This window comes from Pristis pectinata, chromosome 9, assembly GCF_009764475.1.
Source record: "Pristis pectinata isolate sPriPec2 chromosome 9, sPriPec2.1.pri, whole genome shotgun sequence".
In the NCBI taxonomy this organism is placed as follows: domain Eukaryota; kingdom Metazoa; phylum Chordata; class Chondrichthyes; order Rhinopristiformes; family Pristidae; genus Pristis; species Pristis pectinata.
Genome location: NC_067413.1, coordinates 66928522 through 66942646, shown reverse-complemented (window position 1 = coordinate 66942646; position 14125 = coordinate 66928522). Strand labels below are relative to the sequence as shown.

The 14125-nt window shown below is 39.1% G+C and overlaps 1 protein-coding gene across 2 annotated transcripts in view; it reads left to right on the top strand.

The window, feature by feature from the left end:
* The window catches only part of adcy8 (adenylate cyclase 8 (brain)), a 97580-nt gene that overhangs the window by 52152 nt on the left and 31303 nt on the right, over positions 1-14125 (top strand). The window contains exons 8-10 of one of the 2 annotated variants that reach the window (XM_052023381.1): positions 4674-4871; positions 5367-5467; positions 10047-10248. In XM_052023381.1, coding sequence (XP_051879341.1) covers positions 4674-4871; positions 5367-5467; positions 10047-10248 — 501 coding nt within the window. The remainder of the gene's footprint in view (positions 1-4673; positions 4872-5366; positions 5468-10046; positions 10249-14125) is intronic. The other variant, XM_052023382.1, reaches the window with a different exon arrangement.

The window sequence follows — 14125 nt, the reverse complement described above, 5'->3', positions numbered from 1 at the left end:
TGGATTTCTATCTCCTGTGGAATCCCTGCCCCATGGATTTACTCTTATTAAGTGATTAAAGTGATGTCATTCTGACTCTACACAGGATCTGTTGTGACACTTAACCATAGTCCATAGCAAGAAAACAATATCCTAGAAATACAGGTAATCTAAATAAGTGGTCATACAGTGCATCTATCAGAAGGATAAGAATCAGCTGAGAAACATTCACAATAATCAAATGGAGAGCAACGGGAGTAATTTAATAAAAGGAATGACTTCACCACTGGAGCTTTATTCCACCTTGGTAAGTTTTCTGTTGCCTTAATATTTTGTTACATTTCTACTCCCCCATGTAATGTTTCATAATTAAACTTCACACTTGGTAAACCACACTGCAAGACCTGCCATGTCACTGGTTAAATAGCCTCGATCCATAGTTTCTTCCCTCCAATAGCATGTCCCATTTTTAACTTCAGAAAGACTTTTACTTCAGTAGAATTACACTTTCATTCCCACACTCTCTCTGTTTTTATCACTTCTGAACAAGACTACTGGATGAACTTAAAAGAAATCTAGATCTGAAACCATTTTTATGCCTTGGGTATATTATCCACAAGAAGTTCAATTTAGATTCAGTTAAGGTAGTCTGCAGCAGCCAAATGGGCAGTTTTTGCTGGACTGGAATCAAACACAAAGCCTGGAGATGAAATGATTTTGTTCTGCTTTATCAGCCTCTAGAGATGTCACAGCATTTGTATATCCTAGAGATTATGGTAGTCTCCATCTTTCACAGGTGCTGTAGAACGTTTAACCAGCAAACCCATTTCTACAAACCCGTGAAAAGGGATATTGCAGCTTCAACCTTTAGTTTATGTTCCACAATTTGCAGACATAACTAAGTTTGTAAAGTGCATGTTTGCTAAACATTGTAACATGCTTAAAGGTCATTTGACAAGGTTTTCCACTGGTAATCTGAATTTTTGAAGGGGGGCTCTGTGTGCGCGTGCTTGTGTGAGGGTGTGTCTGCTCTTATCCTCTTGACCATAAATTAAGCAAAGCTACTTTGGAAAAAGAGAAATGAATATATTTTCATTTTCTTTCTGTCTTACTCCATTGAGGATATGGCCAATGTTGTACATTATCGGAGATTTAACTCCTTGCTGTTAAATACATGGCATTTAGTGTTTGGCTTTATTGATGTAAAAGAAAGTCATTGGTCTGGACCAGTCAAAATGCTAGGTTCACATCAACATTACAAGTAATTCACTAAAATGTTTAATTTTAATACTGAAGTATAATTACAAAGTAAATCTAAAGGAGGAGGCAGTGCTTAATATTACTTTATTTTAATAATGGGAGGGCAGGAACATAGGGTTAATTGACCATGAAGTATTAATTCCTCCTTTTTACAAAGCTGCAACATAACTTCCTGACTTTTGAACTCAGTTCCTCAACTAGTAAAGGCAAGCATGCCATATGCCTTCTTTACCACCCTATCAACCTGTGTAGCCGCTTTCAGGGAGCTATGGACTTGGACCCCAAGATCCTGCTGCACATCAACACTGTTAAGGGTCTTGCCATTAACAGTGTCCTGTCCCTTTACATTTGATCTCCCAAAATACACTTCACATTTGGCCGGGTTAAACTCCACCTGCCATTTCTCCACCCAAATCTGCAACTGATCTATATCTTGCTGTGTCCTTTGCCAGTCTTCTACACTATCCACAACACCACCAATCTTCGTATCATCTGCAAACTTACTAACCCACCCATCTACATTTTTATCCAGGTTATTTATATACAACACAAACACAGAGATCCCTGTATGGATCACTGTGGAACACCACTAGTCACGGACCTCCAGCCAGAATAAGTCCCATCGACCAATCCCTCTGTCTTCTATGAGCAAGCCAGTTCTGAATCCAAATGGCCAAGTCACCGTGGATCCCATGCATCTTAATCTTCTGAATGAGCCTCCCATGAGGCACCTTGTCAAATGCCTTACTAAAACCCATGTAGACAATATCCACAGCTCCACCTTCATCAATTACCCTTGTCACCTCGTCAAAAATCTCAATCAAGTTAGTAAGATATGTTTTGCCCTGCATAAAGCCGTGCTGACTGTCCCTAATTAGGCCATGGTTTTCCAAATGCTCATAAATCCAATTCCAGTAACTTCCTTACCGCTGACATGAGACTCACCGGTCTATAGTTTCCAGGATAATCCCTATTTATTTTCCTGAATAATGGAACAATATTAGCTACTCGTCAGTCCTCAGGGACCTCACCTGTGGCTAGAGAAGATACAAAGATATCGGTCAAGTCCCCAGCAATCTCATCTCTAGACTCTCTCAATAACCTGGGGTATAGCTCATCAGGCCCTGGGGACTCATTCACCTTAATGTTCTTTAAGAGACCCAACACTACCTCCTTCTTTATCTCGAAATGCCCTAGAATATTAGTATGCTCCACACTGATCTCCTTATCTTCCATGTCCTTCTCCTTGGTAAATACTGATGCAAAGTACTGATTTAGGACCTTTCCCATATCCTCTGCCTCCAAGCACAGGTTCCCTCCTTTATCCTTGAGTAGTCCTACCTTCTCCCTAGTTATCCTCTTGCACTCAATGTATGTGTAGAATGCCTTGGATTTCTCTTTAATCCTACTTGCGAAGGACTTTTCATGGCCCCTCCTGGCTCTCCTAATTCCCTTCTTGAGTTCTTTCCAGGCTTCTTTATAATCCTCAAGGGCTCTGTTTGATTTCCTTTTCCTTCTTAACTAAATTCACTACCTCCCTCATCATCCAATGTTCCCTTACCTTGCTCTCCTTGCCCTTCCTTCTTACTGGAACACATCTGTCCTGTACTCTGTGCATGCAGTTTGTCTTTAAACACTCTCCACATGTCAGATGTGGACTTGCCCAAAAACAGCTGTTCCCAATTAATTCTCCCCAGTTCCTGCCTAATACTCTGATAATTTGGCCTGCTCCAATTTAATACTCTCCTGCAAGATCCAAACTCATCCTTATCTATGGCTATCTTAAAACTTAGGGAGTTGTGGTCACTGTTCCATAACTGTTCTCCCATTGACAGGTCAGTCACCTGGCCAGACTCATTACCCAACAACAGGATCGGTATGGCCCCTCCTCTTGTTGGACTATCGACATATTGATTTAAGAAACCCTCCTGGACGCACCTAACAAATTCTACCCTGTCTAAACCTCTTGCACTAAGGATGTCCCAGTCTATATTAGGGTAGCTGAAGTCACCCACTACAGTAGGTTGTTTTTACACCTTTCCCTATTCTGCCTGCGTATCTGTTCCTCAATGTCCCGATGGCTACTGGGGGGATCTGTAGTATAATCCCATCAGAGTGATTGCACCTTTCTTATTTTTGAGTTCTACCCATATAGACTCAGTGGATGAGTCCTCCCTTATGTCCCCTCTGAATGCAGCTGTGATATTGTCCCTGATTAATAGCGCAACTCCCCCCTCTTTTACCTCCTTCTCTTTCTTTTCTAAAACATCGGTACCCTGTCTCTTTTGCTGTCTTTGAAAATAGTGATGAGAAAAGTAAATGATTTCAACCAGAGAGCATAAAGGAAAAGAAAAGGGTAGGCAGTGTAGAATATACTGATGATTTGCTGCTGTCTATTTTGTGCATTCACCAAAGATCAAATTTCGTCCATATAAAAACACTTAATACTAACTACAAACAGATAATGTTTACTCTCATGATAAAGCTTTCCTGAATATGTTTCAATTGTTACTTTTTTCATTACTAATCTTTAAATGTTTCATCAATCTGACCAATCTATACTCAAATTTGATTTGCATCAACTATAACTTAAATAAAAGACACAGGGATTTCCCTCCTTTTTATCTTGTTTTGTTTCGTGATAGGAGTATACAACCTCCACCATCATACCACCTTCCCATCCCTGTTCCCATTGGTGCTTATTATTTAACTTCCAAACCTTTGAGTTATGATGGATTATTATCCATTTCAAATCAACCATTAATTGTGCTTTTACTGATGTTCACCAAAAATGATTTATGTACTTTTCTAACAATAAATATGGAAAATAAGATTATAGAAGCAAAATCAACTTTTATTATTAAAGTTATTATGCAAAATTAGCAACAAACTCTTAAGGTACCTGTATAATTTTTCTCTAGATAACACTTCAGAAGCAGCATTAATCTAATAAATTAAAGTGGTTCCTTTGTGTTAACAAGATGCGAAGGAACATCTCTTCCCCTCTAAGAGAAGCATTTGCTACTAATCTTCTCTATCATAATCTCTAGTTCATACGTCTCAGGTTGGAGAAGGAAGGAGAATACCTAAGAAAAAATGGAGTTTCTCTAGTTTAAGGTTTGACATTGAAATGCTTTTGTGTCCCTGAAGAATTAAAATAACCTATTGGGTTCACAATGACTTATTGCATGGTATTTGTGGTTTGGTGGATAAATGGCAGATGTGCTTTTGTAGTTATTAAGTCAAAATATTAAGAATGCAATACCAGTAGACAGACTTGAAAGTAAAAAGCGTAAAAGAAAATTAATGGTTTTTTTCTTCTTGATTCAATAACAGATAATCTCCACCTTGTCACATGTCCTTTAACTATTCACTCTAATGCAATTGAACAGAGGTCTAGAGGGGTTTATTCTCTTTGCATGTGCTTTCCCTAGACTCTGGCTGCCCTAACAAGAAATTCAATAAACCTGCTTCCAAACCACCTTGCACAAGCTTTGCATGTCCAGTCTGGGCCTGAGGAAATTAACAAGCGAATAGAACATACCATCGACTTAAGGAGTGGGGATAAGTTAAGAAGAGAGCATATCAAGCCTTTCTCACTGATGTTTAAAGACTCCAGCCTGGAGGAAAAGGTAGCTGGGCCACAAATACACATTTTGGCAGCCTTAGCAAAAAAGGACACATTAAATGATACCAAAGATATAAACACTTTAATGGAAAAAGATGCAATTGCAATTTTTGAAATTTTAACAGTAAAGACATATTATTATATACCTTTTCCATGATGAAGCTTTATACTGGCTAATAAAATGAATGGAGACATGATTAAACTATGAAAGGAAAACTCATTTTAAAAAAAGCGTTGTTAGTCAAAACAAATTATTTTCATAGTTCATCCATTGGATTTGGTTAAGTATCAGATTATTTTTTTGAAAACACTCCCTGTAAAGTAACACAAATAATACCATTAGAAACTCAATAGATTTTTTGTGAATTGGCACTTCCCATTCTGATAGGCAAAATCTTGCTAATTTCCCAGAACTCCCATAGAGACAGATAAATCACAGCAAAGGACTGTGGGATCTATGAGACCTGACCTGTTGATGTTCTGTGCTTCTTTCTTACAGTATTCACAGATGCGAGATGAAGTTTTCAAGTCAAATCTGGTGTGTGCTTTTATTGTTCTAATATTTATCACAGCAATACAAAGTTTACTTCCTATATCAAGGTAAGTATTAAAAATTGTCCTTGTTCTTGAAAGACCAATTGTGTATCTTTTTAACCACGTGGTGTACTATAGCATGAAATGTTTCATGATATCTGGGGGAAAGATTTGTTATTCATTTACTTTTACATTGTACAGCAGCAAATTTATTTAAAATGGTTTTTGCATCAGAGCAGTTTTAACAAAAGGGTCACAAAAATGGAGACAAGCATAAACAAAGGAAGAGTTTCAGTAGAGAAAGGGAAGTGATCTAGAGACAAAAGGAACTGTCAAAGTGAATGTAGTTTTACCGTCAGGCTAGCTGGGATAAAAACTAAAGGCAGTTCTAACAATCCATTTATAAAGTACCATTATCCCCTGTGTTACCACCACATAACATAACTTCCCAGACTGACACATCCTTTTTTCCCATTCATTACCACCTCATCAGAAGTGTAGAGGTTCTGGAATAATACTGTATATATTTTGTAATGTGCCATCAATTTACTAACTCTTGAGCAGTGTTGTAGACATGTTAAAAACCAAAGACACTGGGCTATAAATGGATCTACATGCTGTTATACTGGACTGGATCTGGTAAGTATTCAGAAACAACAGGTTAGAGCAAATCTCTGAAGGCTTATCAAATCCAGTCAAGAATGCTGGTGGACAGCTAGTGAAATAATTGGATGTGGCATTGCTAAATCTTCATTTTGTCAGCTATAGTTCAGCCCAGTGTTTGAATTTAAAGTACAAGATTGAAATATTCACATTTTAAGATTAAAGTGGCACTGATTTTTCAATTTAGTTCATTTCATGTGGCATTAAAATGAAACTGACTGCACTGGTAAGGGCAAATGAACCTGATAATATCCTGATAGATTTTATTTTATTATTCAATTTGTTTTCAAAATGGGGCCATTGCTAGCAAGGCCAATATTTCTTGCCCGTTCCTAATTGCCCTTGAGAGGTGGTGGTGAGCCACACCCTTGAACTGCTGCAGTCCTGGTAAGGTACTCCAACAGTGCTTTTGGAGAAGGAGTTCTGGGATTCAGATCCTATGATGATTAAGTCTGGAGTGTAGAAGGGAACCTGAAGCTGGTAGTGCTCCCATGTACTCACTGCCCTTGTCCTTCTTAGTGGTAGAAATTATGGGTTTGGGAGGTGCTCTCTGAATACACAGGGTAAATGCCTGCAGTGTATTTCGTAGATGCTGCACACTGTAGCCACTGTGCAGCATAGTGAATGAATGTTCAGGGTGGTTTAGGGACTGCTAGTCAAGCAGGCTGTTTTTTTCCTGGATGGGCAGCACAGTAGCGTAGCAGTTAGCTTAACGCTATTACAGCACCAGCAATCAGGGTTCAATCCCACTGCCATCTGTAAGGAGTTTATACGTTCTCCCTGTGTCTGCGTGGGTTTCCTCCAGGTGCTCCGGTTTCCTCCCACATTCCAAAGACGTACAGATTAGTAGGTTAACGTGGGTGTCATTTGGCGGCATGGGCTCGCTGGGCCAGAAGGGCTTTTTACCGTGCTGTATAAGTAAAGTTTAAAGTTTGAAAAAAAAAATGGTTTTGAGCTTCTTGTAAGATGTTGAAGTAAAGAGTATCCCATAACACTCCTGATTTGTGGCTTGACAATGTTTGAAAGGCTTTGAGTATTAGGAGCTGAGTCACTCAGCACATGATACCCAGTCTCAGACCTCCTCTTGGAGCCACTGTTGTTAGTTGCTGGTCCAGTTTAGTTTCAGATCAATGGGGACCCCAGGATATTGATGGTAGGGAACTTAGAACTGGTAATGCTATTGAATATCAAGGGTAGGTGGTTAGACTCTCTCTTGTTGGAGGTAGTCATTACCTGGCACTTTTGTGGCATGTATATTAGTTGCCACTTATCAGTGCTTGCCCTAATGTTGTCTAGTCTTGCTGCATACAGGCCAGTGCTGCTTTATTTGCTAAGAATGAAATTGAATATTGTGTAATAGTCTGCAAATATCCCCACTTCTGACCTTATAATGGATGAAAGGTCGTTGATGAAACAGTTGAAGACAATTGGGTCTAGGACACTGCCCCGAGGTACTCCATGATGTCCTGGGGCTGGGATGATTGACTTCTTACAACCACAACCATCTTTCTTTCTGCAAAGTCTCTTATCAGCCATTGGAGTGTTTGCACTTGAGACTCATTGGCCTCAGTTTGACCAGGGTTCCTCAGTGCTGCATTCAGTCAAATGCTGCCTTGAATTCAAAGCCAATCATTCTCACCTCACCTCACCTCTGGAATTCAGCTCTTTAATCCATATTTGGATCCTGATGACATCTGGAGCCAAGTGGTTGTGGCAAAACTCAAACCGGGCTTCAGTGAGCAGGTTATTGTTGAGTAAGTGCACTTGACAGTACTGTTAATAATACCTTCCGTCATTTTGCTGATAATTGAGGGTAGACTGATTGAGCAGTAATTAGATGGATTGGATTGGTCTGGTCCTGCTGTATATATGTACACTAAAGCAACTTAGTCAGCTAGTCAAGCTGTTCCACTTGAGCTATGATCTGGCAACAATTCAGTTCTAATTGTCATAAAAGCCTTAATTTCACAAGACACATGGGAGGCGCAACATAAAAGTAGCTTCTGCATACTAAAGAAAAACAGCCCTGACAATGCTGAGGACAAAAGGAAAATAATTCATTGACTGGAGTCATATCTTCCCCAACAGTTTCTCCTAATCTAATCATCATAGCTCAGGGAAAAATTTACAGGAGTTTCTCTAGAAATCACCCTCAGCCCTATCGTTAGCAGCTGCTTTAATATAACATCCAGCAGGATAGTTGCTGATGGCTCCACAGCTTAATTCACAGTTTCTTTAATAATCTAGCCACCCATACCAGTTTGCAAAAGACTTTCAGTTACATTCAACTGCTATGCCTGGTGGTACTCACCTCTTTGCATCCTTGCAACAGAAAACATCCCTCAGTCCCCTCCGAGCTTCAGCCAAGAAACTATCCATTAAGATATTTTGAGCACTGCTAGCCAGAACCGAAATGGATCAGTCACGTAAACACCCTAATTGAAATATTGGTTCATTTCCTTAAAGTCCCACAACCATCAAAATACCTCCAGTTAGGATTTGATGAAATGCTCAACATATTCTTTTAAATAAGACTTCAAGCAACTCAAAACCATCCTAGAAAATGAAATTTGCTTCATTGCCATACCTGCCATTGGATGCAGCCTCCACCATTACCACACTGTGGTAGCAGTATGTATGGTCAATGGAGTTCACCACTGCAAAATTCCAAACTTACTTTTAAATAATTCCCTCTACTACAACCAGAGAACAGAGACACATTGTCATCCAATTTACAGCAGATGTAGATTCTTTTTCTGATAGAAATTCATGATTGAAAACTAGGCTCAATCTGGATTAAGATACTGAGGCTACAAACCCTTTGTTCCAATCCGAGGTCATTACCATTGAGGATGATCAAGTCTGTGACATGGCTATTGTTTGTCCTGAAACAAAATACAGCAGATGCTGGAAGTCTGAAATAAAACAAAAATGCTGGAAATGCTCAACAGGTCAGGCAACATTCATGGAGAGAGAAACAGAACTAGTATTTCATATCAATGACTTTTCATCAGAATTGGTGATTTTCTGTTTTATTTCAAAGTCGAAGTCAAACTTGAGTTTATTGTCATATGCACAAGTACATGTATGCACAGGTGCAATGAAAAACTTAACTGCAGCAGGATCACAGGCACATAGCATCATATTAGCAGCATTCACAAGAAAAACATAAACACTATTTTTGCAAGAAAAACACAATTAGAACAAAAAAAATGTCCATTTTAGTGCAAAGTACAACATTTCAGGTTAGTGTTTGTGGCAGGAGGCCACTGAATTTGCCTTCCTAATGCAAGGAACAGGAATTGTAAACAGTCAATTCACGGGAAAGGCAAGGACTGCCATTGAAGTGTATAAATGCATTAGCTTCAGTATGAAGCATTAAAACATTGCTGCTTGGTGCACCCATGACAACTCAGCTCAATGCATCAGGATCTGAGACTATCTGGTTATTTCATGACTTCCATGTGGAGTTGTAACTATAGCTATAACTGATAGGGGGAAACAATTGCAAAAGAAGGATTTGAAGGAAGTAGCAGGGCAGAAAAATTCTGGTGCCAGGATGCATATTCAAATACCTTTGAAAGCATTTGTCTTTACTGGCATTTTAAATTGTATATCAAGGGATTCTGATTTTCAAACAACATGTCAACCCTTGCCTGAAATAAGCAGGCACCAAGGCCATCCATGTGGAGACCCCAAACAAAATGACAGGAATTTGATCAAGCATGGTAACGTTAATTCTATGAATTGAGAATGCTGGTACCATGCTCCTACCCAGTGAAAATGTGAAAGGAATCCCCACTATTTTTCTATTTCTACAGTGAAAAGTGTAGCACGTCATGCCATATTGTCAGGCCAGACCAACAACTACTAAGACATCATCCAGGATTAATTGTTCTTGTAAACAAATGAAAGATTAATCAGAGTGATAATTTACCTGCAAGCAATTAAACATAATAACTATATTATGTTTTCTCTTTAGAATGATGCCAATGGTGATCCAGTTTACCATTTTGATCATGTTGCACGCTGCACTGGTATTAATTACTACTGCAGAGGATTATAAATGTCTGCCTTTAGTTCTTCGGAAATCATGCTGCTGGATCAACGAAACTCATTTCGCAAGGAATGTCATCATATTTGCCTCCATTATGATAAACTTCCTTGGTGCTATAATAAATATAGTACGTATTACATTGTTTTCTGCTCTTTTAGGGAGATATGTCTTCATAAATCATCAATGAGCTTTAAATATAAAACCATTGGATATCATGCAGTTATAAATGTTGTAGTCCTGTTAAAGTAGTCTAATCTAATTTCCAACCTTCAGGCAAATAGTAAACAATACCAGCAATGTAATTCCAACATTTAGTTGTAGTATTTGTTTCTGTATTAAAAACAGAAAATATTGGAAACAGTGAGCAGGTCAGGTAGCATCTGTGTAGAAAGAAGTAAAATTACTATTTCAGTCAACGACTTTTCAACCTGGAACATCAGACCATTTCTTCTTAGCTATTGATGGCATTTTCAATTAGCACAGCTAGAAGGCTAAATCTGCCTCTTCATTCAGTTGCTGACGGTCAAGTAACAGAGTAAGGCACTGCTAGGACTGCAAAGCATCTCCCTCTCAGAGAATCATATCTCAGAACATGTCACAGTAGATCTGGCACAGGATTTAATTGGGGATTGTAAGGCAAAAGATTAGATAAAGGGAGGTGAGTTACATTTTTTTTTACTTATTTTACTTTCATGATTTAAAATATTTATGTGTTTTAGGTTCTTTTCCTTAACGTTCTACAACCCTATCCCAAATTTTTAATGATTTATAAGTTTTCTGAATTGTATCAATTTTAAGTGTTTTTAAATGTCTCCAAATTACAGGGGTATTTAAAACTTATTAATAACACCTACAGCTTTTACAATGGCAAACACCCATCCTGAGATTAGCAGCCTGACAAATGCCATCAGTGTTTTTTTCAGGGCAGTACCTCCTCACTGCATTGCTCCAGTTCCTGAGACCATGCTGCTGGATTTTGGAATGCAGAGGGCCAATGCGATAGGCCCTCCTCTTCTGGACAAGCCATATGCAGGCATAGGATGGGGGGTGGTGGGAGAGGGGCTGCAGCATACAGCACTTCTAGACATTGGGAATCTGATCCCATAACTTTTTTTTCTCTGCAGATGCCACCTAACCTTGCTATGTATTCCCAAAATTTTCTGTTCTTAGGTTTCCTGAATCATTATTATTTTGCTTTTGTATTTAGCTTTGTACCATCGTTACAAAGGAAAACAAGAGTAGCTCAATCTAGGAATCCTCATGAATAGTAACAACCAACAACTGGGCATAATGTTTGCATTGACTGCCCGTCAGATGTACTTTTAATAATCAGCAAACTAAAGCAATTATTTACAAAGGCAGAGAAACATCACTACCATCAGATTTCCCGAAGAGTTTGAGCCACTTAGAATTAGAGCATATTTATTATAAAAGACTTGAGGCCAAGTCTTTCATAATTATATGCACTGTTATTCTGACCCATATTGTCTTACTTTGGTATACCATTTGGATTACATTTAATGTTTATCTAGTTTAAATGACAGTTTAATTTCCCAATGAAGTCAATTGCTTCTTGAACCTAATTCTTGCAAACTTGTGCATACTCCACATTTTGTATCTCAGTTATTGGGCTGTACACCACCCTCACACCATTTCAGAATCTTACTGAGGAGAGGAAGGAACTTTCATGTAAACCTCATTGCCTCATATCAAGGGAATTGCCTCCAAGGTAAACTGTGTTTTTCAGAGGTAACCACATTAATTCCCTTGTGTAATGTTTCCATGTCATACATAATTTGGGCATGAAAGGCAAAACTATCACTTTTTCAATGGTGTGTAATGCTACCTCCCTGTTTTTTTTAATCTCTCCTTCCAGAGAAGTATTGACAGCTGATCCTATTTTTATATCTAAGTTATTGAAGTATAACTCTCAATTGACTTCAATGAGAGTTCGAGTTCGAAAGTCATTCTTTCCAATCATAATGATGCCCTGAATGCAACTGGCTATTACAAATTTTATCCATAGGTATATGCATAAGTTAGTTTTTTATACCATTGTAGGCAATTTGGCCCCGAAATATAAATTTATAGAGTACTGCAGTTTTCCCCAGCCCTACCTCCACTGAAGGCCAAAATGCAAGAATGCTATGTGTCTTTACAAATACAGCAAAGAGCAGGCAAAGACAAGCTGATCCATCCAGCTCACCCTCTCAAAGCCACGTACTCTCCTGGGGGAAGCAAACTACAAAGACAGAGAACAAAACCCTAAGAAAATTTGGGACAAGGAATTATGACAAACTGCTGCTTGACCCACAAACGCGATCAAGCAAATTGCCAGGAGACTGCAATGCAAATGAACTCTCACCTCACTAATAATCTACAATTCAAGGTGCTTCTCCCTCATTGGAACCCAACCAGCACCCTTTTGAAGATACAAAGCTTGTGGCAGGGGACAGTGGGGAGGTGAGTCGTGAGGAGTATTCAGAGAGGTGATTTAGACAAGTTGGATGAGTAGGCAAATGCATACAGATGCAATTTAACTTGGATAAATGTAAAGTTAACCACTTTGGTTTTGAAAACACAAAGTCATTATCTGAGTGAAGGGAGACTGGGTAAAAGCAAGGTGCGGCAAGACCTGGCTGTCCTTGTCCACTTGAAACTAAAACAAGCATTTAGGTGTAGCAATTAATTAGGAAGACAAATAGTATTTTGGCCTTCAGTGGAAGAGGATTTGAGTACAGAAGCAAGGATATCTTGCTGCAGTTGTACAGAGCCTTGGTGAGCCCCTTCTATAGTTTTGTATTCAATTTTGACCGCCTTACCTGAGAAAGGGTGTTCTTGCCATGGACGGAGTGCAATGAATATCTACTAGACTGATTCTCGGAATGGCAGGATTAATGTATAAAGAGAGCTTAGGATGGTTAAGCCTATGTTTGCTAGGGTATAGGAGATTGAGAGGGAATCTCATAGAAACCTATAAAACTGTAACATTTTCACAGACCCAATACTGGGAGGATGTTCCTGATGGCTGGAGGGTCTACAACTCGGAGTTCCAATCTCAGGTTATGGGGTATGCCATTTAGAACTGAGATCAGGAGGAATTTCTACATCCTGACAATGGTGAACGTGTGGAATTCTCTGCCACGGGAGGCATTGGAAGCCAAGTCATTGAATGTATTCAAGAAGGAGATAGATATATTTCTTAATGCTAAAGGGATCAAGGGACATGGGGATGCAGCGTACAGAATTGGATGATCCACCGTGCTTGTTCAAATAGTGAAACAGGCCAGAAGGATTGAATGGCCAAGTCCTGCTCTTAGTTTCTATGTTTCTGTGTTTCTCTCACGCACTCCCTTAGTGCACTTCCTGGCAATCTGTTCTTGGTATCAAAAAGAATGACTTCCAGGCAATTAACCTAACATTGTAGGTAAGATTGTGCTGGACACAGTGCATGACCTGGCCCGATAGCTCTCTGCTCCTGCCCACCAGAACTTACCTTTTCCGGAGGTTGAGAGTCAAATGAGCCAACCCTCCACATCTGAGGGATGTCCTCAGAGGTTGAGCAACAGGTCTTCCAGCGATGTATTGCTACAGCCCTGCCCTGGGATACACTGACAGCCTTTGACAGCTCCTTGCTTTTAGTCAAAGGCATTTAAAACAAGTCCAAGCAGATTTAAATGAGAAAACATTTAAAACATAACTAATTTTAATTAAAAACACCTTAAAACAATGAAACAAAATTGAAAACATACAACTAATTTTTAACAAGTGAAATAACTTAAGTACTTGATTTCTCCCACAAGTTTGGCAACCCTATTGGAATGAATGGGGTTACCATCTGTATGGCAGCAAACCCAGGTGTTAAGCTGAGGGGTTGGATGTTAAGGGCATCTGGCCACTCTACAGTGTGTTAGCATTACACTGCTGGGTACAATAGTAAATCCAGCAATGGGGAAGGAAGTCAGAAGAATAGTGTTTGCCTTTGTAAACATCTGTTTACTTTT